The 26,569-nt window shown below is 41.3% G+C and overlaps 1 protein-coding gene across 1 annotated transcript in view; it reads left to right on the top strand.

Moving 5' to 3' along the window:
- The first annotated feature begins 9,296 nt into the window (after nt 1-9,296).
- Nucleotides 9,297-26,569, top strand: part of cables2b (Cdk5 and Abl enzyme substrate 2b) — a 37,690-nt gene continuing 20,417 nt past the window's right edge. The window contains exon 1 of the mRNA XM_063041225.1: nt 9,297-9,808. Within this exon, the coding sequence (XP_062897295.1) occupies nt 9,315-9,808 (494 nt within the window). The 5' untranslated portion in view covers nt 9,297-9,314. The remainder of the gene's footprint in view (nt 9,809-26,569) is intronic.

Raw genomic sequence — 26,569 nt, 5'->3', positions numbered from 1 at the left:
AGCCTACCGTGTGGAACCTTGTCAAATGCCTTACTAAAATCCATGTAGATCACATCCACTGCACTACCTTCATCTATATGCCTGGTCACCTCCTCAAAGAACTCTGTCAGGCTTGTTAGACACGATCTGCCCTTTACAAAGCCTTGCTGACTGTCCCTGATCAGACCATGTTTCTCTAAATGCCCATAGAACCTATCTCTAAGAACCTTTTCCAGCAGTTTTCCCACCACAAACATAAGGCTCACTGGTCTATAATTGGACTATCCCTACTACCTTTTTTGAACAAGGGGACAACATTCGACTCCCTCCAATCCTCCGGTACCATTCCCGTGGACAACGAGGACATAAAGATCCTAGCCAGAGGCTCAACAATCTTTTCCCTCGCCTCGTGGAGCAGCCTGGGAATATTCCATCATGCCCCAGTGACTTATCCATCCTAATGTATTTTAACAACTTCAATACCTCCTCTCCCTTAATATCAACATGCTCCAGAACATCAAACTCATTCATCTTGTCCTCACCATCATCAAGTTTCCTCTCATTGGTGAATACCGAAGAAAAGTATTCATTGAGGGCCTCGCTCACTTCCACAGCCTCCAGGCACATCTTCCCATCTTTATTTCTAATCAGTCCTATCTTCACTCCTGTCATCCTTTTGTTCTTCACATAATTGAAGAATGCATTGGGGTTTTCCTTTACCCTACTCGCCAAGGCTTTCTCATGCCTTCTTCTTGCTCTCCTCAGCCCCTTCTTAAGCTCCTTTCTTGCTACCCTATATTCTTCAATAGACCCATCTGATCCTTGCTTCCTAAACCTCATGTATGCTGCCTTCTTCCACCTAACTAGATTTTCCACCTCACCTGTCACCCATGGTTCCTTCACTCTACCATTCTTTATCTTCCTCGCCAGGACAAATTTATTCCTAACATCCTGCAAGAGATCTCTAAACATCCACCACATGTCCATAGTACATTTCCCTGCAAAAGCATCATCCCAATTCACACCCGCAAGTTCTAGCCTTATAGCCTCATAATTTGCCCTTCCTCAATTAAAAATTTTCTTGTCCTGTCTGATTCTATCCTTTTCCATGATAATGCTAAAGGCCAGGGAGCGGTGGTCACTGTCCCCCAGATGCTTAACCACTGAGAGATCTGTGTCCTGACCCGGTAGCGAACCGGTAATTCCCCCGGTCAGCCTGTCAACATACTGTGACAGGAATCCGTCCTGGACACACTTAACAAACTCTGCCCCGTCTAAACCCTTGGAACTAATCAGGTGCCAATCAATATTAGGGAAGTTAAAGTCACCCAAGATAACAACCCTGTTATTTTTGCACCTTTCCAAAATCTGCCTCCCAATCTGCTCCTCAGTATCTCTGCTGCTGCCAGGGGGCCTATAGAGTACTCCCAATAGAGTAACTGCTCCTTTCCTGTTCCTGACTTCCACCCATACTGACTCAAAAGAGGATCCTGCTACATTACCACCCTTTCTGTAGCTGTAATACTATCCCTGACCAGTAATGCCACCCCTCCTCCCCTTTTCCCCCCTCTCTATCCCTTTTAAACCACTGAAATTCAGGAATATTGAGAATCCATTCCTGCCCTGGTGCTAGCCAAGTCTCTGTAATGGCCACTACATCATAATTCCACGTATGTATCCAAGCTCTCAGTTCATCACCTTTGTTCCTGATGCTTCTTGCATTGAAGTACATGCACTTTAGCCTTTCTACCTCACTATCTTTACACCCTTTATTTTGCTTCTCTTTCCTCAAAGCTTCTCTATATGTTATATCTGGCTTTACTCCATGCACTTCTTCCACTGCTCAATCCGGGTCCCATCCCCCTTGCAAATTAGTTTAAACCCTCCTGATCCATGCTAGCAAACCTACCTGCAAGGATATTGCTCCCCCTCGAGTTCAGGTGCAACCCATTCAACCTGTACCGGTCCTACCTTCCCCAGAAGAGATCCCAATGATCCAAAAATCTAAAACCCTGCCCCCTGCACCAACTCCTCAGCTACGCATTCAACTGCCATCTCCTCCAATTCTTACCGTCGCTATCACGTAGCACTGGCAGCAATCCTGAGAACGCCACCCTTGAGGTCCTGTTCTTTAGCCTTCTGCCTAGTTCCCGAAACTCACACTTCAGGACCTCATCCCTCTTCCTGCCTATGTCATTGGTGCCAACATGTATCATGACTTCTGGTTGCACCCGGTCAGAGACATCCTGGACCCTGGCACCCGGGAGGCAACAAACCATGCGGGTGTCCTTCTCACATCCACAAAATATCCTGTCAGCTCCCCTGACTATAGAGTCCCCAATGACGACAGCTCTCCTCTTCACCGTCCTACCCTTCTGTACCACAGGGTCAGACTCAGTGCTGGAGGCCCTGCCACCGTGGCTCACCCCTGGTCGGTCGTCCCTGCCAACTGTATCCAGGATGGTAAAATTATTACTCAGGGGAATGGCTACAGGGGTGCTCTGCACTACCTGTCTACTCACCTTCGCTTTCCCCCCTCTGCCTGTCACCCAACGACCTGCTTCCAGCAGCCTAGGTGTGACTACCTCCCTGTAGTGAGTCTGCTCTGCCATTTCATCATGACTGATCCATTTTACCTCTCAGCCCCAAACTCTTGCCTTCTTCCCATATCCCTTCATGCCCTGACTAGTCAAAAATCTATCACCCTATTTCTTAAATGTATCCAATGACTTGGCCTCCACAGCCATCTGTGGCAACAAATTCCACAGATTCACCACTCTCTGGCTAAAGAAGTTCATCCTTATCTCTGTTCTAAAAGGAGGCACCTCTTTTGATGCTGTGCTCTCTGGTCTTAGACTCCCCCACCATCGGAAACATCCTTTCCACATCCACTCTACTGAGGCCTTTCAGCATTCAATAGGTTTCAATGAGGTCACCCTCATCCTTCTGAATTCCAGTGAGTAGAGGCCCAGAGCCATCAAACGCTCCTCATATAACACACCTTTCAATCACACAATCATTTTCATAAACCTCTTTTGAACCCCTTCTCAATGTCAGCACATCCTTCCTTAAATAAGGGGCCCAAAACTGCTCACAATACTCCAAGTGAGGCCTCACCAGTGTTTTATGAAGCCTCAACATTACATCCCTGCTGTTATAAGATATTTGATTCTGCACTTCCCGCTCCCTGGATTACAAATTGATAGTAAATATTAAAAATTTAAATTATAAATCATAAATAGAAAAATAGAAAGTAAGGTAGTACAAAAAAACCGAGATGCAGGTCCGGATATTTGGAGGGTACGGCCCAGATCTGGGTCAGGATCCATTCAGCAGTCTTATCACAGTTGGAAGGAAGTTGGTCCCAAATCTGGCCGTACGAGTCTTCAAGCTCCTGAGCCTTCTCCCGGAAGGAAGACGGATAAAAAGTATGTTGGCTGGGTGGGTCGTGTCCTTGATTATCCTGACAGCACTGCTCCGACAGCGTGTGGAGTAAAGTGAGTCCAAGGACGGAAGATTGGTTTGTGTGATATGCTGTGCCGTGTTCATGATCTTCTGCAGCTTCTTCCGGTCTTGGACAGGTCAACTTCCGTACCAGGTTGTGATGCACCCTAGAAGAATGCTTTCTATGGTGCATCTATAAAGATTAGTGAGGGTTTTAGGGGACAGGCCACATTTCTTTAGTTTTCTCAGGAAGTAAATGCGCTGGTGGGCCTTCTTGGCAGTGAACTCTGCTTGGTTGGACCAAGTCAGGTCATTTGTGATATTGACCCCAAGGAATTTAAAGCTTTTGACCTGTCTATATTTGTCTATATCTGTCTATATCTGTTTTTATTTGTCTGTAATGCTCAACTATATTGGCTCGTATATGTTTAGGGGAAATCCCGCCCAGCACCGGCCTGAACGTTTCCCGCTGGGTCGGTTGCTGTACGACTGCCGCCCGAATCTATCCCAAACATCAGTCATCAGCCAGCACACCCAGTACGTTTTACCAAGTACACTTTATAGATATTACTAAGTCTATGAATTTAATATAAGTTCCAAACAGAAAAGGAAGTATTGAAAAAAAGGCGCCAGACTTATCAAAGTCCAAGTTCTTCGTGCGCAACCGTTGGAGCTCAATCAATTCCTGACGACCACCCAGATCCTGTCGACTCATGGCTCGGGACCACCTGGAGTGATCAACCGGAACCTTTCCGCACGTCCACCATCCTCCTCGTCTCTCCTCCGACTCCCCGCCAAAAACCCCGTTCCCACTCATATGATACAGCATTATCATCCGAAAAAAAACGATACATGAACACCCATTGGCTAATAGCACCCTGCTGTCTGTATTAACCCAAACAAATGTCCAGCTAGAGACTTTCTCAGCATTTAACATAACAAAGAAGCATTCCCAAGTATAACATAACAAAGAAGCTATTTTAAATTTAACATACAAAATAAAAGACCCTGTACATGTCTATAAACCTAGCTTACATAGTATCTGTGCACCGTACAGCAGCTTCAATATCAATGTGATCCTTGAGCTTGACAGTGTTCAACAAGAGTTGAAATATCTGGTTCAAGTTGTTACAACAAAAGCCATAAATTCCCACATGTAACAATGTCCAAGTGGTTTCTGTTTTTTTTTGAGTATGTGGTCCATTGCATTGAAGCTTCTTTCAACAAGGTAGGAGGATGGAAATGCAATGAAGAGCAGAGACTTATGGAGAAGAGGAGTTCGGTGGGTAATAAAATGGACGAGGTCACGGCGCTAGCCAGGCGTCAGAGAACATTTCGGAAGTGTAGTCCTATGTGTTTCACTGGAACGGGGCTGCACAAGGACATACCCGATCAAAGCTTCTCCATGGATGGCTTCCAGACCGTTCCGGCTGACTGGAAGTGCACTGAGAGCATTAAGCGTAAAGGAGTTGGGTGCTTACTGTCTGGTTAACAACAGATGGTGCAATCTGGGTCATATTACGATCGAGGAACGTGTTTGTAGACCGGATATTGAACTTCTTAACTGTTGGCTTCGGCCACATTCCACCAAGATTCAACACTGGGCGGCACGGGAGGTCGTTCCTGCCTGTGGCCATCGAACTTGCAGCTCCTCCCGTGGAGGGTTAGACACCCTGAACCAATAGACTGGTCCTGGACTTTTTTCCATCTGGCATAGTTTTCATTTTGTTGTTTGATTGTTTGTGGTTTTTGTATTGCTATACTTATGCTCTATTCTTGGTTGGTGCAGCTGTAATGAAACCCAATTTCCCTCGGGATCAATAAAGTATATCTATCTATCTATCTATCTTTGACTCTTCTGCAAAGACCAGGAAACTTGATATGACAGTGTAGCCACATACCATAAAAACAACATTTTTGAAAAGCAGTTTGCTTCTTCATCATTCTGAGTTTTGATAATTTCTTCTTGCAAGCATTCTTCCTGTTCTTCTACCTTGCGAGAAATGGGTTAGTCACCCAGTCCAGAATTTCCAGATCATTCAAATCCTTGAATTGATTCTGAAAATCCTTTTTCAGTGATGGCAGTTGTAAGAAGTACTCTTGCAAATCACCATCTGTGAAAGTGAGTGCCATACTTTCCATGCAGGGAAACTGTGAGAACATTCTTCTCCCAATTAGATATTTCCAATTTTTTGATAAAAGTGGACACTACGCTTACTGCTTGTATTAAACTGAAATTTGAAAATTGCAGTTTCATATTTAAAATGTTCATTTTGTCATACAGATTGGCTATGTATGCCACATCTCCACATAGAAGTTCAATCTTGTTTCCCAAGTTATCAACTTTGAGCAAAAATTCAACCACGGTGTCAAAAAGGTCAAATAAATGTTTTAAGCAGCAGCCTTTTGACAGCCAAAGCACTTCAGTGTGAAGAAGCAAGTGTTAAAACTCTTTATTATTCTCTTGGGATAATTGGCAAAATATTCTGCCATTGGATGAGCTTTAATTTTGTTGATAGCGGATACTACAAAAGCCATGCTTCAAAAGAGTCACTGGCTGAGGTTTTTGGCAGTGAGGTGTTGATGATGAGTTACACAATGAATTGCAAACAGACTTGGAATTTCTTTTTTCCTAAGTGCCACTAAACTCATTTCATCAATATGATGAGCCACAGAGTTATGACTCAGATGAATTGATTTTAAAATGCTGGTATCTATTTTGAGAACAGTGGTGAGTACTTCTGATACACCAGGCATTATTAATCTTTCACCAATTGTACGAGATATTTCCGCACTTTGCTATCATTTTAGAAATGTTATACGAAGCAATGTGACTACTATCAAGGTCATTTTTAGCTTTCTTGGCAAATAACTTGAATGCGCAATGCTTTTGAAATGCTTCTTTCATCTTCTGGAACTTAGTAATACCATAAGTAGCCTTTCCAGGGTGCCTTTTACAGAAGCGCTACTGCGATATTGATGGTTTCATGGCTTCATTAGATAGTACAGTATTACAAATAAGACACATGGGGCATCGCTGATCTGACAGGAATGGAATAAAACCATTGTAACATTGTATTGATGCTCTTTCTGTAGCTTCTGTTTCTTAGCAAGATTAGAGTTCAAGGTTTCACTACCTTTAGGCTCAGAGATTAAGCCACACATATTTATCCATCATTAACAAGGCTAAATTAATATAAAAATTAACACAAACTGGGAATGCCTATCAGATGTTGATGATGGCAGTGAGTTGACACGGTTGGTCAAGTCTCTTGCTTCAAGTTAGGTTGCCACTTACCACCACACACACACCCCGCCCCAAGAATCTCTAATCCCCCCCCCCCATGACTTATATTTCCCCTAATGCTCCCTTGGGACACGTAACTGACCCTTGGGGGGGGGGGCAGAACCACCCCTGTTTGGAATCATTGAGCTAATGTATGAAACAGATTGAACAGGCTTTACTTACACTGTTTGGAGTTTAGAAGAATGAAAAATGTAATTTTATTGAAACAAGTAGAAGTTTGAGGGGAGGAGACAGACTAAATGTTGAAAGGATGTTTCCTCAAGTGTGGTTGGGTGCCTGGTATCAGTATAAAGTGTTGTCAATTTAAACACAGATCTGAGAAAGAATTTCTTCTACCAAAGGTAATGACTCATTGGAACTCTCCACCTCAGAGTGCTGGGCAGATGGCAGAGTCATTGAACATATTCAACATGAACATTGACATATGTTCGAATTGTGAGGAGGTCGGGGAGAATGCAGAGAGAGCAGGAAAGTGCTATTGGTGCCAAGTTTGGATTAGGCAGAAGATTTTATAAATCAACCTTGATTCTTGTGTTCTTTATGGGGCAAAATAACTTAAGAACAAGGAATGATATTTGTGGAATATACAGTACAGCTGCCTGCTCCTTCTCCGTGGTCATCTGGACAAAAACTAGACAGATGAAGAGTGAAACACAGCCAGAATGATGAACACCACAGGATGCTTCAACGTAGCTTTGACCAGATGAACTGTAGCTGGAATCCATGTGGTGGCATCTGTCACTCTAAGCTTCAGGTTAACTAGCTTCACTTCTTTTATGTACTTCACACTGCAGATTTCAGGAGGGAACCCTTTGGTAATTGCCACTGTTATGTTTTGTAACTCCTGGAACTAATTGAAAGAAAAACACGGGAGCCCAAGATAACATGAGTACTTCATTTTAGGCACATATGAAGTGGTGACATAATTATGTATACCATTCTCGTACTTCTTACATATAACCTGTAATGAATTACATAAACAAACTAAGAATGCTTAATCAAATAATACATTTACAATATTACTCAAATATTACTGAAATATTAAATGGACAACATTCCTCCCTGTTTGGCTATAAATTCAAACCCAATACAGAATGCATCTCAACTTATATACATATATATTCAGACCTAAATATTTAATCACTGCAGAAGATTTCTTACCTCTTCTGGGGTAATCTCTTTCCTGACTGGGGGTGAGGGGGGGGTGTCACTCTGCTTGGCAGGAGAGACTTGTGGCTGTGAAGCAATCTCAGGTTCAGGGGTCTCCTCCATGGTGGTTGTAGCAGTTGACTCCGAAACTGCAGAAAGTGGTTTTGACAGCTCTAGACACAGTTCTTCTCTAAAAATTTACTCTGCTCTCCTCAAACAATAGACACTGCTGTTCTCAACTGATCGAAAATCAGGAGAGGCTTTAGACAAGGGTGTGTTTTCTCCCCTGATTTATTTAATGTGTACAGTGAAACAATATTACAAAAAATAACTTGGGAATCAAAGTTGGCGGTGAAAACATCAATAATTTCAGATATGCAGATGACGTTGTGTTAATTGCAAGAACGGAGGAAGAACTACAAAACTTAATTGATACAATTGTTGAAGGAAGTGCAAAAATTGGTCTATCTATCAATTGCAAAAAAAAAACAGAATGTATGGTGATGTCCAAAAAGGAGAATCCTATCTGCAGGCTGAGAATAAACGGGGAAGACATAAAGCAAGTACAGAACTTTTGCTACTGAGGAAGCTGGGTGACATCAGATGGCAGGGGCGACATGGACATCAAAAAGAAGAATAAGGATGGCAAAAGACACCTTTACGAGAATGAAGAGTATACTGACCAATACTAAACCAGGCATGACAACCCGCCTCAGAGTACTGAAATGTTACGTTTATCCAGTTATGTTATATGGCTCAGAATGTTGGACAATATCTAGTAACATGAGGAAACGAATTGAAGCAGCAGAGATGTGGTTTTTGCGGAGGATGCAAAGAATAGCATGGACGAAACGAATATCTAACAAGGATGTCATGAACAGAGCAAACACAAAAGGAGAAATAATGTATGAGATCATGAAATGGCAACGTAACTTCATTGGACATATGATTAGGAAAGAGGAGTTAGAATGCACGGTAATTATGGGAAAGATTGAAGGGAAGAAAGCAAGAGGAAGACAAAGACAAAGACAAATGATGATGGAGACAGCAGCCAGAGAACTGGAAATGAATACCAATGAATTGATCCACTTGACCCGAAACAGGAGTGTGTAGGCCATGGCACCTGATGATGATGATGATGATGACATAATTATTGCCTAACTCCCTGTGTTGCTCCATTTCATTCTGGTTATTTGCCGCCCATTGTGTTGACTTGGTCACTGAAGCATTACAGTCACTGTGGTCGCCCCTTCATGACGTAATCAGCGTCCTGTTGCCGGAGAACCCATCGCGTCACCAGCAATAGACGGAGCCGAGTGAGATGGCCCGCTGTGAACGGAGGGGGCGGGGCTATCACGCTGTCACCGGTTCAAGCCCCGCCCCCTCCCTCCCCTCCCCCTCTCAGCGCTGTTGCCGCCGTTGTTCATTCCGGATAATGGCGGCCGCTGCTTGCAGTGGTTCGCTCCGTTTCTCCAGTCTGAAGCACGGTGGCCCGAAGGAACATCACCATCATTACTACCATGCGAGGAGGCGTACCGACTCCCGGCGGAGACAGGCCGCCCTCAGCTTCCTCAACAACATTTCCCTGGACGGCCGGCGGCCCACTGACCTGTCCAATGGCTTCCCGCCGTACCGACCGGTACAGGAGGCTGCCGCCGGCTGCATCGGATGTCTGCCGGGGATGTCGAGCGGCCAAGCCTCCCGATTGGGGCCTGTGGCGGGCGCTGGCTACGCCGGACCTGTGGTCGCCCCAGTCAATGACTGCGGTCTCGGAGCGGGTGTCTGCGAGGGGGCCGCCGCCGCTGCTGCTGCTGCTGCTGGTGGTGGTGGGCAGCAGCTGGCTTCAGGCCCGGGGACTCCGCTGCCCAGGAGCGGGCTGGTGACAACGCAAGCGGCCGGATCCTTCGGATTGGACCTGCAGAGGCAGAGGTAGGTTGTCTGGGAGGCACCGGCTTTAGAGGGATGTTGAACGGCTTGCTTTTGCCTCAAGATCTTCTGTTAGCAAGGTGATAGCATACAGATTGATTGATGTTACTCTGCCATGCAAAAGAGAGACACACCTGATACACCTTCGCGGATAGTTGTCAGCCACACCACATACCTGCATCAGACAAGCCCTGGAAGGTGGGAATGTGTACATTTTCCTTTCAAAATGTTCCGATATGTAACCTGGTCAAATGTTGTTTTGAAGTCGGTAAAACAACTGCAACAGGCAGCCTTGTAGAGTACTTCAAGCTTAAAAGTTTTTATTTGGGGAAGTTGGTTACTACTAGTTACTGTGACTAATGATCGCCTGTTTGCGTAACAAATGAATCACTCGCTGATATAACCGTGTAACAAAGATGTGTTTTAGTTTTTAAATGCCTTAAGTCAAGTTTCTACTGATACGTTTTCATCCGATCACTTGTTATAGTCCCTCGTTCATCTTTTTGTAATTTTTTATTGAATTTCATCATCAAACAAACATTTCCATAAGATGTATTTCAGATACAGTACATATATCATATAATCATATTTGTCACAAATCTCCACAATATTTATCTGAGGTATACACTTATATGTATCTTATTTATCTCCAATAGATTAAAAAACGCGCATATACTGTTTTACGACCTTATACTAGCTGTTTGCGTTCAGATAGATGACAATGAGGGGAGGAGAGGTATTTGAGAGTTCGAGATATGACCGGTTATTTAACTTCCGGCAGATGATGTACAAACATTTATAGCATCAATTTTGAAGTGGGCGGTGAAGGGAAAGAAAAGATCTGTGCTGTTTATGTAACATAGGTTTGAACTTGTCCAAGAATAGCTCATGATTACAACTATATTGAATTTATTACTTATCTGTAGTCTAACACCCTAGAGGGTTTCTTGGCTTTGCACGAAGTTGGATTTACTTCGAATTCCAAATTTACAGTGCATTTTGCCATGCATTAGTTATTTTGTATCAGTACTGAACTTGCAGAGAGAATGCATCCTTAATGATAAGTCGTTTTGAGTCTATTTCTGTAATTAATTTTGAACTATTAGTGAGGGTAGACATTTGGTTTATCACTCTGTGCTTCAGCACTCAAGTTGATCTTGCATCTTTCTCATTTCCATTTCTAGTCTTTAAAATCCACTGCTGTGTACTGAATTCCAATTTGTACCAAGATTAAGCATGCATCTATCTATATGAGCCTGTATTTTGACAGTCGTTAAATATCAAGATACATATACAGTACAGCATAGTACAGATCCATTGACCCATGATTTTGTGCCAACCTTTTAATCTAGTGGAAGATCCATCTAACCCTTTCCTCTTGTATAGCCCATCATTTTTCGGTCAGGTTATTTAAGAGTTTCTTAAGTGTCCCTAGTGTATCTGCCTCTAAATCATCCCTGGCAGGACATTCCACACACCCACCACTATCTCTGTCTAAAAACCACTTATCTGACATATTTCCTATACTTTCCTCAAATTGCTTTAAAATTATGCCCCGTTGTGTTAGCCACTTCCACCCTGGGAAAGTCTCTGGCTATCTACTTGATCTATGCCTCATATCAAGTCACCTGTCATCCTCCTTTACTCCAAAGAGAAAAGCCCTAGCTCTTTCAACCTATCTTAATAAGATAAGCCCTCTAAGTCCAGAGAGTCCAGAGAAGCACCCTCTCTAAAGCTTCCACATCCATCCTATAATGAGGCAAACAGAACTGAAATAGATCCATAATTACCATATCTTGGGTTTTTTAATTTATTTTTCCCATTTTTGGACAAAGGAAGCTGCTGTTTTCCATGGATTAAATTTTGATTAGGTAATTAGAGTGGAATGTTTTGTTCCTAACCCTCTGAAACCTTGCAATGTTTGCATGCAGTAGCAGAGATTCAGAACGATATTCTGCCTTGTTTGTTTCTCATATATCCTCTAAAAGAGAATGTACTTAAAGTGACATATGAGTACAGGATTTCAGAAGTAAAGTAATTCCTATTATACTTCTAAAATGTCATGCATATTTTGGAGAAATTAATAAATGTCAATTTTCAAAAAATATGAGAGTTAGAGTACAATTGAGACATCTGGTTCTGTTTTGTTGTTTGTATTGGAAGGTGGTTTCCAGATGTTTTCCTTAAGGTTATGTGATACTCCAACACCTTGTTAGTCTCCAAAGTTGCCGAGTTGATGAGAGTTCCTCTGATGTTAGTTAAATCATAAGATAAATCGCAGCACTTTAAATTCATAGGCAAAAAAATAAAACATTTCTTAGTTTGAGTGAGTTAAGTGGAATGGGAATTAATTGGTACAGCATAGAATTAGTCCACAATAATCTGAATATAACTTCTGAGTAAATCCTTTTCTAACATTCAGTGAAAAATATATTGGAGTAAAGAACACTGGAGAAATTGTAATGGGAGATTAGGAGATGGCGGAGGAACTGAACGAGTATTTTGCATCAGTCTTCACTGAGGAAGACATCAGCAGTATACCGGACACTCAGTGATGGCAGGGAAGAGAAGTGTGTGCAGTCACAATTACGACGGAGAAAGTACTCAGGAAGCTGAATAGTCTAAAGGTAGATAAATCTCCCGGACCAGATGGAATGCACCCTCGTGTTCTGAGAGAAGTAGCTGTGGAGATTGTGGAGGCATTAGCGATGATCTTTCAAAAGTCGATAGATTCTGGCATGGTTCCGGAGGACTGGAAGATTGCAAATATCACTCTGCTATTTAAGAAGGGGGCAAGGAAGCAAAAAGGAAATTATAGACCTGTTAGCTTGACATTGGTGGTTGGGAAGTTGTTGGAGTCGATTGTCAAGGATGAGGTTACAGACTACCTGGAGGCATATGACAAGATAGGCAGAACTCAGCATGGATTCCTTAAAGGAAAATCCTGCCTGACAAACCTATTACAATTTTTTGAGGAAATTACCAGTAGGCTAGACAAGGGAGATGCAGTGGATGTTGTATATTTGGATTTTCAGAAGGCCTTTGACAAGGTGCCACACATGAGGCTACTTAACAAGATAAGAGCCCATGGAATTACGGGAAAGTTACATACGTGGATAGAGCATTGGCTGATTGGCAGGAAACAAAGAGTGGGAATAAAGGGATCCTATTCTGGTTGGCTGCCGGTCACCAGTGGTGTTCCACAGGGATCAGTGTGGGGGCCGCTTCTTTTTACATTGTACATCAACGATTTGGATTATGGAATAGATGGCTTTGTGGCTAAGTTTGCTGACGATACGAAGAAAGCAGACATCCCACTCTGCAAAAACTCATTTCAGGGAGGTAACACCATCAATTTGCGGGAGACTCCCGGAACTTCTGGGAGGGGTGGGATGTCTGCAATAGAGTAGCTCCTTAGCAGCTGGCCAGCTAGTTTAAATAACATTAGCTATGCTAATGAACGAATGACACCTGTTAAACTCACCTCAACATGTCTTTTACAGTCTTAACCCGCCATGGGCAGTAGAAAAGTCACTGTTGCAAACAGTGCAGCGAGCAACACTGTCATTATTTTGACTCCTATTAGGCAGGGGTACACTTTAGTGTAGTCTGGGGTGACGTACGTTTTATATTTTTTTGGAACACTCTGCCATGGCGCGCGCTCTCTCTCTCGCTTATTCTCGTTTTCCCTCTTGCTCTCTCGCTCGCTTTCTCTCGCGCGCTCTTGCTTGCTTTCTCTCTTGCGTTCTCGCTCTCAAAAAAATTGATTTCCGTGATATTGTATATAATTTGCAGGCATCAGGGAGCCACTATTCATATGCGGGAGACTCCCGGAACTTCCGGGAGAGATGGGATGTCTGAGAAAGGTGGAGGGGCCGGTAGTGCTGAGGAAACTGAGGGTCTACAGAGAGACTTGGATAGATTGGAAGAATGGGCAAAGAAGTGGCAAATGAAATACAAATGTACAATGTTGGAATGTGTATGGTTATGCACTTTGGCAGAAGAAATAAACGGGCAGACTATTATTTAAATGGGGAGAGAATTCAAAGTTCTGAGATGCAACAGGACTTGGGAGTCCTCGTACAGGATACCCTTAAGGTTAACCTCCAGGTTGAGTCGGTGGTGAAGAAGGCGAATGCAACGTTGGCATTCATTTCTAGAGGAATAGAGTATAGGAGCAAGGATGTGATGTTGAGGCTGTATAAGGCACCGGTGAGACCTAACTTGGAGTACTGTGGGCAGTTTTGATCTCCTTATTTAAGAAAGGATGTGCTGACATTGGAGAGGGTTCAGAGAAGATTCACTAGAATGGTTCCGGGAATGAGAGGGTTAACATGAGGAACGTTTGTCCGCTCTTGGACTGTATTCCTTGGAGTTTAGAAGAATGAGGGGAGACCTCACAGAAACATTTCAAATGTTGAAAGGCATAGACAGAGTGCATATGGCAAAGTTGTTTCCCATGATGGGGGAGTCTAGTACGAGAGGGCATGACTTAAGGATTGAAGGGCGCCCATTCAAAACAGAAATGCGAAGAAATTTTTTTAGCCAGAGGGTGGTGAATCTATGGAATTTGTTGCCACGGGCAGCAGTGGAGGCCAAGTCATTGGGTGTATTTAAGGCAGAGATTGATAGGTATCTGAGTAGCCAGGGCATCAAAGGTTATGGTGAGAAGGCGGGGGAGTGGGACTAAATGGGAGAATGGATCAGTTTATGATAAAATGGCGGAACAGACTCAATGGGCCAAATGGCCAACTTCTGCTCCTTTGTCTTATGGTCTTATGATTCTTAAACATCTTTGCTTACTATTTTAGTTAAAGAACTGTAGAGAAAATAAGCATTGAACTTGATGATTTTCTCTGCATTCAATAAACATGATCGATTCTCAGCTTCGACCAGTTCTTAATCCAATCTCCATGTCTCATAATTGTGCTTTAATCCTGATCTCACTGGCTCCCAGCTTTGAATGTATGTAGTGATTGAATACCTATAGTACTCTGAGTTCGAAAATTCTGAATGTGCACAACCTTCAAGAGTAATTAATATTTTCCCTTGTTTAGGTATTAAAACAATGACTTCCTTAATTTGAGTGTCAAATTCTAAATTTTTCAGCCTAGAGAAATGATCTCTCAATATCTAGACAGCCAAGCTATATTTCCGCCACCTCCAACGGGATCCCACCACTAAGCACTTCTTTCCCCCCCCCCCCCAGCTTTGCGCAGGGATCGCTCCCTACGAGACTCCCTTGTCCATTCGTTTCCCCCCCATCCCTTCCCACCGATCTCACTCCTGGCACTTATCCTTATAAGCAGAACAAGTGCTACACATGCCCTTACACTTCCTCCCTCACAGCCATTCAGGGCCCCAGACAGTCCTTCCAGGTGAGGCGACACTTCACCTGTGAGTCAGCTGGGGTGATATACTGCATCCGGTGCTCCTGATGCAGCCTTGTATATATTGGCGAGACCCGACGCAGGCTGGGAGACCATTTTGCTGAACACCTACCCTCTGTCCGCCAGAGAAAGCAGGATCTCCCAGTGGCCACGCATTTTAATTCCACGTCCCGTTCCCATTCTGATATGTCTAACCACGGCCTCCTCTACTGTCAAGATGAAGCCACACTCAGGTTGGAGGAACAACACCTTATATTCCGACTGGGTAGCCTCCAACCGGATGGCATGAACAGTGACTTCTCTAACTTACGTTAATGGCCCACCTCCCCTTCGTACCCCATCCCTTATTTATTTTGTTTTATTATTTTTTTCTCTCTCTCTTTCTCCCTCTGTCCCTCTCACTATACTCCTCTGCCCACCCTCTGGGCTTCCCCCTCCCCCTTTCTTCTCCCTGGGCCTCCTGTCCCATGATCCTCTCATATCCCTTTTGCCAATTAACTGTCCAGCTCTTGGCTCCATCCCTCCCCCTCCTGTCTTCTCCTATCATTTCGGATCTCCCCCCCCTCCCCTCCCCCTCCCATGTTCATATCTCTTACTATCTCTTCTTTCAGTTAGTCCTGACGAAGGGTCTCAGCCCGAAACGTCGACTATACCTCTTCCTATAGATGGTGCCTGACCTGCTGCGTTCACCAGCAATTTTTATGTGTGTTGCTTGAAATTCCAGCGTCTGCAGATTTCTTCGTGTGGGCCAAGCTATATAAACATCTTGCGTACAGTGGCATTGTACAGTATGAACGCTAGTGCAGATGGGATGATCGTACTCTATTTTATCTGAGAGCAAAACTTCTCATCCCAGAAATCAGTCTGATGAATCTTCATTGCTTTGTCTCAATCATTTTGAGTGTACCAAAACAATATGCAGTATCCCAGAAACTGCCTCATCTACAATGTAGACAATTGCACTGCTCTTGAGCTTGATTCCCTTCGCAATAAGGGCCAATTTACTATTTCCCTTCCACATTATTTTCTCTGCCTGCATGTTAATTTGGTTTACATGTAGGACACAGTGTACGTTTCTCACCACAAAACAAATTCCTTTATTTATTCCCTAACAAAATAAATGCCCTTGCATTTCTTTGGTTTATATTTTAGCTGTGCATTATATAGTTGTACTACCTGTATCCACTTGTGTACTCCTTGTATATTGTTTCCATCAAGCTTTGTAAGCAAACTTGATTATCTTGCACTATGTCTCTTGGTCTAAGTAAACAGCTGAAGACCTTGGCAGCCCAGTAGGAATAGGGTACTGATCCGAAAATGAACAGTTATCTCAAATGTGTTCTCTCAGGTTGCTAATTCTCAATCCAGGCAAATATTTCTTCCCAACCCCATGAGCCCTTACAACAATGCAAAATAACATAAATTGAATATTTGGAATGAAGAATTTGCCAAGTAGAAACAGATGAAAAGGGTCTGTATAGTAAACTTGCTAGTAATGACATACAACTTTTTATAGTGCACTTACAGATGTTGTTTACATTAATTCATCCAGTAACTGCAATATAATAGGGCTACAACCCATGCTGATGGTAACCTGTAATATATAGAATATTGGATTTAGTACTGGATAGCCATGGTCAAGATCTCCACCAGCACAGGTGCACCACAGAGCTGCGTGCTTATCCCCCACTGTACTCACTTTACACTTATGACTGTGTGGCTAAGCACAGTTCCAATGCCATATTCAAGTTTGCTTGTGACACCACTGTTGTTGGCAGAATCAAAGGTTTTGACGAATATGCATGTAGGAGAGAGATTGACAATCTGGCTGTGCTTCTACAACAACCTTCTCTTGCTTAATGTCAACAAAACCAAAGAAATGATTATCGGCTTCAGGAGGAGGAAACCAGAGGTCCTCATCGGGAGATGAGAGGTGGAGGGGAGCAATTTTAGATTCCTCAGTGCTATCATTTCAGAAGACACAGTTTTAAGGTGCTTGAAAGTAGGTACAGAGGAGATGCCGGGGTAAGTTTTTTTACGCAGAGAGTGGTGAGTGTGTGGAATGGGCTGCCAGCAACAGTGGTGGAGGTGGATACCATGGGGTCTTTTAAGAGACTCCTGGATAGGAACATGGAGTTCAGAAAAATAGAGGACGACAGTTAACCCTAGGTAATTTCTAAAGTAAGTACATGTTCGGTACAGCATTGTGGGCTGAAGGGCTTGTATTGTGCTGTAGGTTTTCTTTCTGTGTTCTAAGACCCATCCTAGGCCCAGCAAGTAAATGCAATTACAAAAGAAGTACAGCTTTGCCTCTACTTGTGTAGAAATTTGCGAAGATTCGGCATGACATAGATGGAGAGTATATTGACGGGCTGCATCACAACCTGATATGGGAATGGAAAATCCTACAAAAAGTAGTAAAGGCAGCCCAGCCCATCATGAGTAAAGCCCCTCCCTCCACTGAACACATACACCGAGTAATATTGCAGAAAAGCAGCATCCATTGCCAGCAGAAAGAAGGTGTAGGAGTCTTAGAACTCTCACCACCAGGTTCAGTAACAGTTATTACCCCCCAACCATCAGGCTTTTGAACCAAAGGGGATAATTTAACTTGCCCCGTTGCTGAAATGTTTCCACAATCTGTGGGCTCACTTTTAAGGACTCTTCATCGCATGTTCTCAATATCTATTGCTTATTTAAATTATTAATATTTATTCTTTCTTTTTGTATTTGCCCAGTTTGCTGCTTCATGCACACTGGTTAAACATCCAAGTTGGTGGGGTCTTTCATTGATTCTATGTTATGGTTATTGGAGTTATTACCCGCAAATAAAATGAATCTCAGGGTTGTATATAATAACATATGTACATTAATAAATTTACTTTGAAATGTGTGAAATTTGCTGTTGTTTGTATTAAGTATGAAATGAGAATTTCCAGACTACAATAAGTGTGAAAGCATAAGTTTTCAGCAGTAGTTTGAAATACAAATTAAAAATTATTTTCACTTAACATATGCTGTTTATTTTGTTGGTTGCCAATGAAAGAATTAAGTGCAACTGTGAAAAGAGCATCACAACCTGCTGTTGAATAGTCAATAGTATTATAATAAAGCTGGCAGCTTGTAGGCAAGTCCATGTAGGTTATAGAAACATTCAGCAATTGTTTTAACTTTGAAACATTAATGTGCGCCAGTTTAAAAGTAAATCATACACAGTCTCTTCTTTTGTAGTCATTAACTCAGTGCATTTATTAAAAATCTTCACAGCTTTCACTCCGTCTAGATTATTTTTTCCTTTTCTTTTTCCGTTGAACAGTGTTTATTCTCCAGAAATGTAATGCCAAAGTACTATATAGTGTGCACTTTGAAGCATTACATGGAAGAATGTTATGAAAGCAAACATGTAATAGTTTTATTGCATTTTGATGCATTAATAAATAAGCATCAGTCTTAAATTGAAATTTCATAAATTTAGTCACAATGTTTTTTAATGGCTCTTCAACTTCGCATTAATGACCTCCATTGTGTTAGCTGGGTAATGCTAATTTAAGTTCATTTTTTTTAATGTCCAAGATACAAATTTAATGACCCAGGGATGAATGAAGAATTCTTTCCTGTGCATATTTAGCTTAGATTTTCATTTTAACTTGTTACATCCTAAAGCACAGAGAAAACAAACTGTTCAGGGAATAGACAGATTTATTTTATAAGGCCAGATCTTTGCCTTAATTGCTTTTAAAAAGGAACAGCTATTCAAGAGTTAAATTGTGTGTTTGGTTGCAAAGTGAAGGATGTTAGCAATAAGTAGAGTTGGGAATTTAAGCAAGCTCCCTCCAAGTAGGTATTAGAAAGGCTAAAGCTTTTGCCTTATTTTCTGGAATGAATGTGTTTCCAGTCATTGATTTTTGGTTAATATAGCAGAGACTTGCTTCAGTCCACCAGCTGCTGGAATGCTCTAAGCTTCTGTTGCTTTAACATCAAACAATCTCAGTATTTCCACACCAGCTACTTCAATCCTTCACTGAGTTTACTCAAAACACTATTGTCAATGATATAAGTCCTGTTTATCCATTGTCATGGCCTATTATGATTCAAGCAGTATCTATTTCTGTTTGTAAATGTGCCAAGGATAGCCATGGAATTGGATCTGGATAAGTCTTTTGGCTTTCAAGGCCAAAAATATAAAGATAAATTGCTTATATACTGTGTCCTCTATCTCTTAGTGTGTGCACTGTCTTCAGAAATGTGAAGTGCAAAGTGATTAAGAGAAGTGAACCAAAACGAGATAGAGATATAAGATACTTTTTGAATTGCAATAGTGATTTTGATTCTCATTGTGTTTGGGAAACTTGTAATGTCTGTGTTTATTTTCCAAATTATTTTTGGAATTTGGCATTGTAAAAAATATTTTTGTACTATGAATATTTATTTGGGTCACTTCCAGATGTGGTCTGATGAAGCTAGTGTTTGGAGCATGCTTGGTAATTTCTAAATTTTAATCAATGGAATGATGCAACCCTGGTATGATTATTTTTACACCCACTCAACCATTGTGATCTGTTGTGAGGACATACAGTCTAAATAAAAGACCCTTCACCTAATTCAGTCATGACCATCAACCACTCAAACCTACTTTTATCATGTTTATTTCTCTTTCTTTCTCAAATCCTATCACATTAGGGGCAATTAACCTTCTAACCTACATCTCTAAGGGGCATGGGAGGAAATTTAATTCCCATGTAGTCATAAGAAATGCGGGCACAATCCACTAGGACAATACTCAAGGTCAGATTTAACCTTGTCAATGGTGCTATGAAATAGCAACTCCAGTCATTCTGAAAATGTGTTCGCAAGATCTCTCAGAGAAATTGTAAAAGTAGTATCAGGAGTTCAGACTGTAGTTGCAGATTGTGGCAGAAAGGAAAATTGTGCCTTGTGGCTGATAGATGTGAAATGTCACTGCTCAAGGTGAAAGCAAAGAAACTGGTTGAAAAGAACCAACTCGATGGAACTGTGCCAAAACTTGCATAGTATAAGAGGATGCATAAATGACATGCACAGAAAGTTTATGAATTTTCATAAAAATTTGAAATGTTATCCAAGAGACTTGGAGCAGAGTTTTACAAATAAACTGATTGAATTAGGGACGAGAGGTGGAGAGAAAATGTCTTTCATTGTGGCTAAGGCATTTAAGTTAAAAAGGGTCACACTAGGGGCAATAAATTGCCCATTATGCTTTTGGCTAATGAAAGATTTCATGAGAGAGGGGAAATTCGAGTCAGGACCAGGGCTACAAAAAGTAAAATTGCAGTACTTGCCTTAGAAGTTGGAGGAAGAGGTAATTAACTCTAGAAACTGTTTGTCCCAGCCTCATTTACCTTGATTACCACAGTGCAAAACATGGTAACATTACCAAACATCTGTGAATCTTGGTGAGTTTGATTAATGGATTGAAGTCACAACACCAGTTACACTGATATACATATCCAAGTTTACTGTTTGTGGACTTTATTGTGAGTTTACTAACAAAAGCTTTCCCAACCCAAAATATCAATGCCTGTATTGTGATTGGTTCTTGTGGTACATGAGTGGGCTAGTGGCAGCTTCATTCATAACATTAAACACATTCAAGCAATAAGAATCAAATAAATAAGTAGAAAGCCCTATTTGTTAAAGTACTTAAGTGATCTCTTTATGCATATTGTTTGATTACATCCATTCATTTCCATTCACTGGTCTCACTGTTCCTGTAGCAGGTATAACCTAGGGCTGATTTACAATGAAACTGCCAGAGAATAACAAATTTTCATGTTCCACTGAGACCTGATGTGGGAACAGCAACCAGGAAATTCTGGATTTTGGCTTTAACACAACATTTTCAAATTAATAGAAGTAAATGCTCTAAACTCGACACAGGTTCTAGCAATCTCAAAAGCACTTTTTTCATAAACAAGAACAGGAACTAAAAATGTGCATTGAATAGATAAGTGATCAAATGAAATGCAGCTACAGGGGGCTGTGAGCAATCGTTTAATGATTCAGTGATTGAATATCATTTAATCATGTCCAGGTAAATGGACAGGCCACAAAGAAACCTGATTTAGTTACAGCTTTCCTAATTTTAGCCAAAGGCAGTCATGTAACTGCTCAAATGTATCTCAGTGAATTTTCTAAATGGTTTGAATTTTTTCCAAGGCCAGTAAGCTTTGGGAAAAGGATGTTGTAATGTAGTCAGTGTTCAGTACTGCATGTGAGCATCACTTAGCTGACTGGTACTCTTCTGTTGGGATGTACTGAGTGAGTACTGGTCAGTGAAGTAATGTTTACATGCAGCAGTTTTTGAGCTTTCCACATCGTTTCCAGCAGCGAAGTACCATTGAGCTAAGATCCACTGGCACTTAGACCGGAGAAATGCTTCTTTGGTTCTACACTGTTAAATCAGGCCTGCTGAAGGGCCTCGGCTTGAGACGTTGACTGTACTCTTTTCCATAGATGCTACCTGGCCTGCTGAGTTCCTCCATTTGGTGTGAGATGCATATATCCAAGACCCCATTGTTTTTTTGTGTGGACTGTAGTTTTTGTTTTCGGGAGGAAAAAAGCAGAATTCTATTTCTGAGCTTATTCTGTCCCTTCTGTTGCTCTTAATTATTTGTGTATTCAGTTTTTTTATGTTTAATTAGTTAAACATTTTAAACATCTCTAATTGTCGGTGTCATTAACAAACAATTAAATAACCCTGCCAAACTGGCAATATTAGGGACAAGGCGTTGCTTGTTGTCAAAGCTTTAACGTATTTTTAGAGCTGAGTTTTTCTTGGTGGTTTTTGAGACCCAGCTTCCAACTCAGGCTGTGGTAGTCTAGTCCTGACGAAGGGTCTCGGCCTGAAACGTCGACTGCGCCTCTTCCTATAGATGCTGCCTGGCCTGCTGCGTTCACCAGCAACTTTGATGTATGTTGCTTGAATTTCCAGCATCTGCAGAATTCCTGTTGTCTGTGGTAGTCTGGATTACTTTGGGTCAGCAAGGACAGTCCTCTTCATCTCAACCAAGCAAACAGAACCATTGATGAGGCCATGTGTGATGATTCCAGGTAGCCTTTTAGGTTCAATGAGATTTGGATAAATACATGTATTTCAGTTCACTCAAGCTTGCATCTGTCCATAATACACAGCTTTATCCTCAATGTTCAGAATTTGCATTGTCTCAAATAAGTTAAAAACTTTGATTTTTTTTTAATGGAGAGATAGAGCTCTAGGCTGGTAACGTAACTGAAAGTATAAAATCTGGAATATTAATAATTTTAACTTGTATTGACATGTACTGTAAATTACACTTCATTGAGAAAGTTTTCTCAAAGAGATGAAACGGTAAAAAATAAAGTATAAAGGCAGGCTCAGAGAGGAAGTATTTCAAATCACTGTTTTTGCTGTTAATGTTATGGGAGAAGGATATGCACTCAAGTACGCAGAGGAAAGTTCGTGAAACTGGAGAACACTGCAACAAAAATACAGAGATTTAAGGAGGAATGTTTATAAAAATCAACAGTGAAAAGTCTGAGACCGTAAAAGGTAAGATTATTGGGAAAGCAGATTACTGCGGGCTGGATCTGTATTGCAGATTTTGAGAGAGGTGGAAGATATGCCCATATGCTGGTTGGAAGGCCAGCAAGAAGTACATTAGCTAGTCAAGTATGACAGTAACTAAAGCATTTATTACAATTTTTACTCCTTTTTATACTGCCTTTTTTGTACTTTTTTAATGGCAGGGGTTTGAAGAAGGCAAACTTGCAATTTGTGGATCCTGATACAATCATTACTGCACCAATGTAACATTTGGATACATAAATTATTCTATCCTTGACCTTTCAAGGATGAAATTGCAGATGTGACTTGTACAGTGATGGACGAAGTCTCTAGATCTGAAAATGGGCTGTGTCCAGTCATACTGGAAGGTACTGACTCAGACCAGCTTCACAGTGCACTAAGAATGCACTGTACAGGCCAGTTTTATTTTGGTCCCATTCTGAGCATGTCGCCGGCACTTGGAGTACCTTTGTGGTCTGTTCTTTTGTAGGCAAGCTTTTTTTGAAAAATGGATCAATTTGCCTGCTTCCTTAACTGTTAGGAGAGGGACATTAAATACAATGTTTATTTTGTTGTCTTAATAAGATTTAAGTTGAAAATGTTTTCAATACTTTAATGCTGTCAATACTTCAGTAAAAAGTGGAAGAATCTATGTGCTAGAATAAACACATAGGCATAAAGAAAGGAAATATACACATTGCAACTTACATCATAAGAAAGTCTTTGACTACAAGTACCTCTGGTCAAGAATGATGAGTTCGGAGAAGGACATAAAGATACGGAAGGAGCTGGCATGGAGGGCTATGAACGACATGAAGGAAATGTGGAAGTCGAACCTGACCAGAGGGCTTAAAAAGAGGATTTTCATAGCAGTCATAGAGTCCATTCTCACATACGAATGCGAGACGTGGACACTGACCAAGACGATGCGAAAGCCTCTAGATGGTTGCTATACACGAATGCTCCGGATGGCTCTTGACGTAAGTTGGCAACAGTACATGACGAATGTCGAGCTCTATAACAACCTACCAATGCTCACCACTAAAATCGAGGTGAGAAGACTGCAACTAGCGGGGCACTGTCTACGTCACCCTGAGCTACCTGCCAGCCTAGTCATGTAGGAGCCCAAGCACGGGAGGATGAACCCTGGGCGCCCTCCCAAGACTATGGTCAACACGCACCTAGAAGACAGCGGCGCAGCTAATGTAGATGAACTGAACACACTGATGAGGGGGAGGGAGAAGTGGAGAGTCCGTCATCGTGCCCGACACCGGCCCCCTAGGCCTGAGTGGACGTAGTAGAAGTAGACTTACATCAAAAATTAAAGTATTTTGAATATAAATTCTGATTCAGCATTATTTAATAATAGGTCAGTTTTTGAGTGGTGAAGAAATGTTTGTTGAATAATTAAATATTCAAAATTGATCTGAAAGATCTAATTCTCACTTATTTGGAAAGCTTTAGTAATAACCTTCAACTTTATTACTGAATGAAGCTTCAGCTTTAACGGAAAGGTGGTGGATTCTTTCTGCTGTATTAATTTTTACTATTATTGTATTTCCTTGTATTTGGAACAGCAAAATTTCTCAGCTACTTATCTAATTGTGAAGTATATATTTTTCAAAATTAATGCCTGACATATACACTCAGTAGCCACTTTATTAGGTGGTACTTGTATTAATAAAGTGGCCACTGAGTGTATATTCATGGTCTTCTGCTGCTGCAGCCCATCCACTTCAAGATTCAATGTGTTGTGCATCCAGAGATCCGCTTTGCACACAACTGGATTTCCAGCATCTTATTGGTGTAACAGGTGGTGATTTGAGTTGCTATTGACTTCCTGTCAGCTTGAATCAGTCTGGCCATTCTACTCTGACCTCTCATTAACAAGGCATTTTACTCCATAGAACTGCTGCTCACTAGATTTTTTTTTTGTTTTTACAGCATTCTCTGTAAACTCCAGAGACTGTTGTGACTGAAAATCCCAAGAGATCAGCAGTTTCTGAGATACTCAAACCACCCCATTTGGCACCAAGAATCATTCCACGGTCAAAGTCACTTAGATCACATTTTTTCCCCCATTCTGATGTTTGGTCTGCACAACAACTGAACCTCTTGACCATGTCTACATGCTTTTATGCATTGGCTGATTAGATATTTGCATTAACAAACAGATGTATAAGTGTACCAAAAGTGGCCACTGAATGTGCACTTACCCTTCTAACAGCTGGGAATTTTTAATTACTGCGCACACCCATGCTTGAATCATTCATTGCTAGACCATCTACAAGAAAAGTACCTCATGAAGCCTGGTTTCAACTCCACCATTCTGTCACTATTCTTCCCACAGTCAACACAGCATTTCCTGTGATCAGTCCTTAATTTGCCTATTACAGAAGTCTTTTATCTCTGTGGCCTTCTCAAACAATCTAAAGTCATTTTCTGCATATACATTTGCTGTGCCTTTGACCACATCTCTTAGATGTTTCCTTTCAATCCTTGAAAGCTGATGTAAAGTCAAAGTTTAGTCAACCAGCAACAGTTGTATGATTTTTTTTCCCTCTTTGTCTGCTTTGCCTAAAGATCAGGTCTGCATGCTTTTATGCATTACATTGGTGACATGATTGGCTGATTAGATAGCCACTTAAAAAGCAGGTGTACCTAATAAAGTGGCCAGAGTAATTAGTTACTTATAAGAAGGTAGTGCATAAATTTCCCATGCTAGCTGTCACAGTTGCTGTTCAAGTAAGACTCTTAATTGATATTTAGTATTCTTCATTGTGTCACTCTTAGAAAATTTTCTGCAAAGCGTCACTTCATATAGTAATTGACCTACAGGGATATGTAGGTTATATTGGGAATATTAAACTGTCACACATTTATCATTTTATAATTTGATTTGCACATGGTGCTCAGTTAGATATTTCACTGTTATAGCTTAATAGTAATTTTGTGACCAGTTACAAACTGAAGTTCAACTTGAATCATTCCATTTAATTTTTTAAGGTTAACATCTATTTTTTAATAGCCACATCCAGCAGATTGCGCACATAAAGGTGGGGGGGGGGGGGGGAGACTTGTTGGTCCTCTTTATACAGGATTATTCACACTTTTAAAGGAATACCAACATTTGCATGATTTGTAATTTTTCCACACAAGTCAAAAGATCACATTACTAATACAGACATCGTTCATACCAGCATTGACTTTCCCAGGTAATGGTTAGTACAATGAGGGTTGTGATTGTTTCATTGAAGGAGAACTCATCAACTGCCTAGGATTTGCAGTGCCTCTCAATATGATGAAAATGCAGATGTTAGGTGGTGATTGAAGCTTCCTCTATCAAACTTAATGTATTTTAATAAAAACAAAAGTTATTACATTTTTCTAATTTTTTCTGGAAGATTTGAAGATCCTTGTGGGGTGCTTAATTGATGTGTTCAAATCTCACTGTAAGCTACAAGTACAAACTTTGGATGGCTTTATGGAAGTAATGTAAAGGTTATTCAATTTACTCAGATTTGCGTCTTTCATTTCATGGTTGAGCTATGTCTCAGTTATAAATTTCCAGTGGGGATAAATGCTTTATACTGCAGGATTGCAGTGATATCCAACTACTTGATGTTTATTCTTTTAATTGGGAAATTTTGTTGCCCTTTAAATCAAGGGTCCCCAACCTTCTTTGCACCGCGGACCAGTTTAATATTGACAATATTCTTGCGGACCGGCAGACTGGGGGTGGGGGGGGGGGGTGTTCAAGTAGAGTTAAACTCAGCTCAATATGTCTTTTAC

Source organism: Mobula hypostoma, chromosome 2 (assembly GCF_963921235.1).
Source record: "Mobula hypostoma chromosome 2, sMobHyp1.1, whole genome shotgun sequence".
NCBI classification, from domain to species: Eukaryota; Metazoa; Chordata; class Chondrichthyes; order Myliobatiformes; family Myliobatidae; genus Mobula; species Mobula hypostoma.
This window is presented reverse-complemented; position numbering and strand designations above follow the sequence as displayed.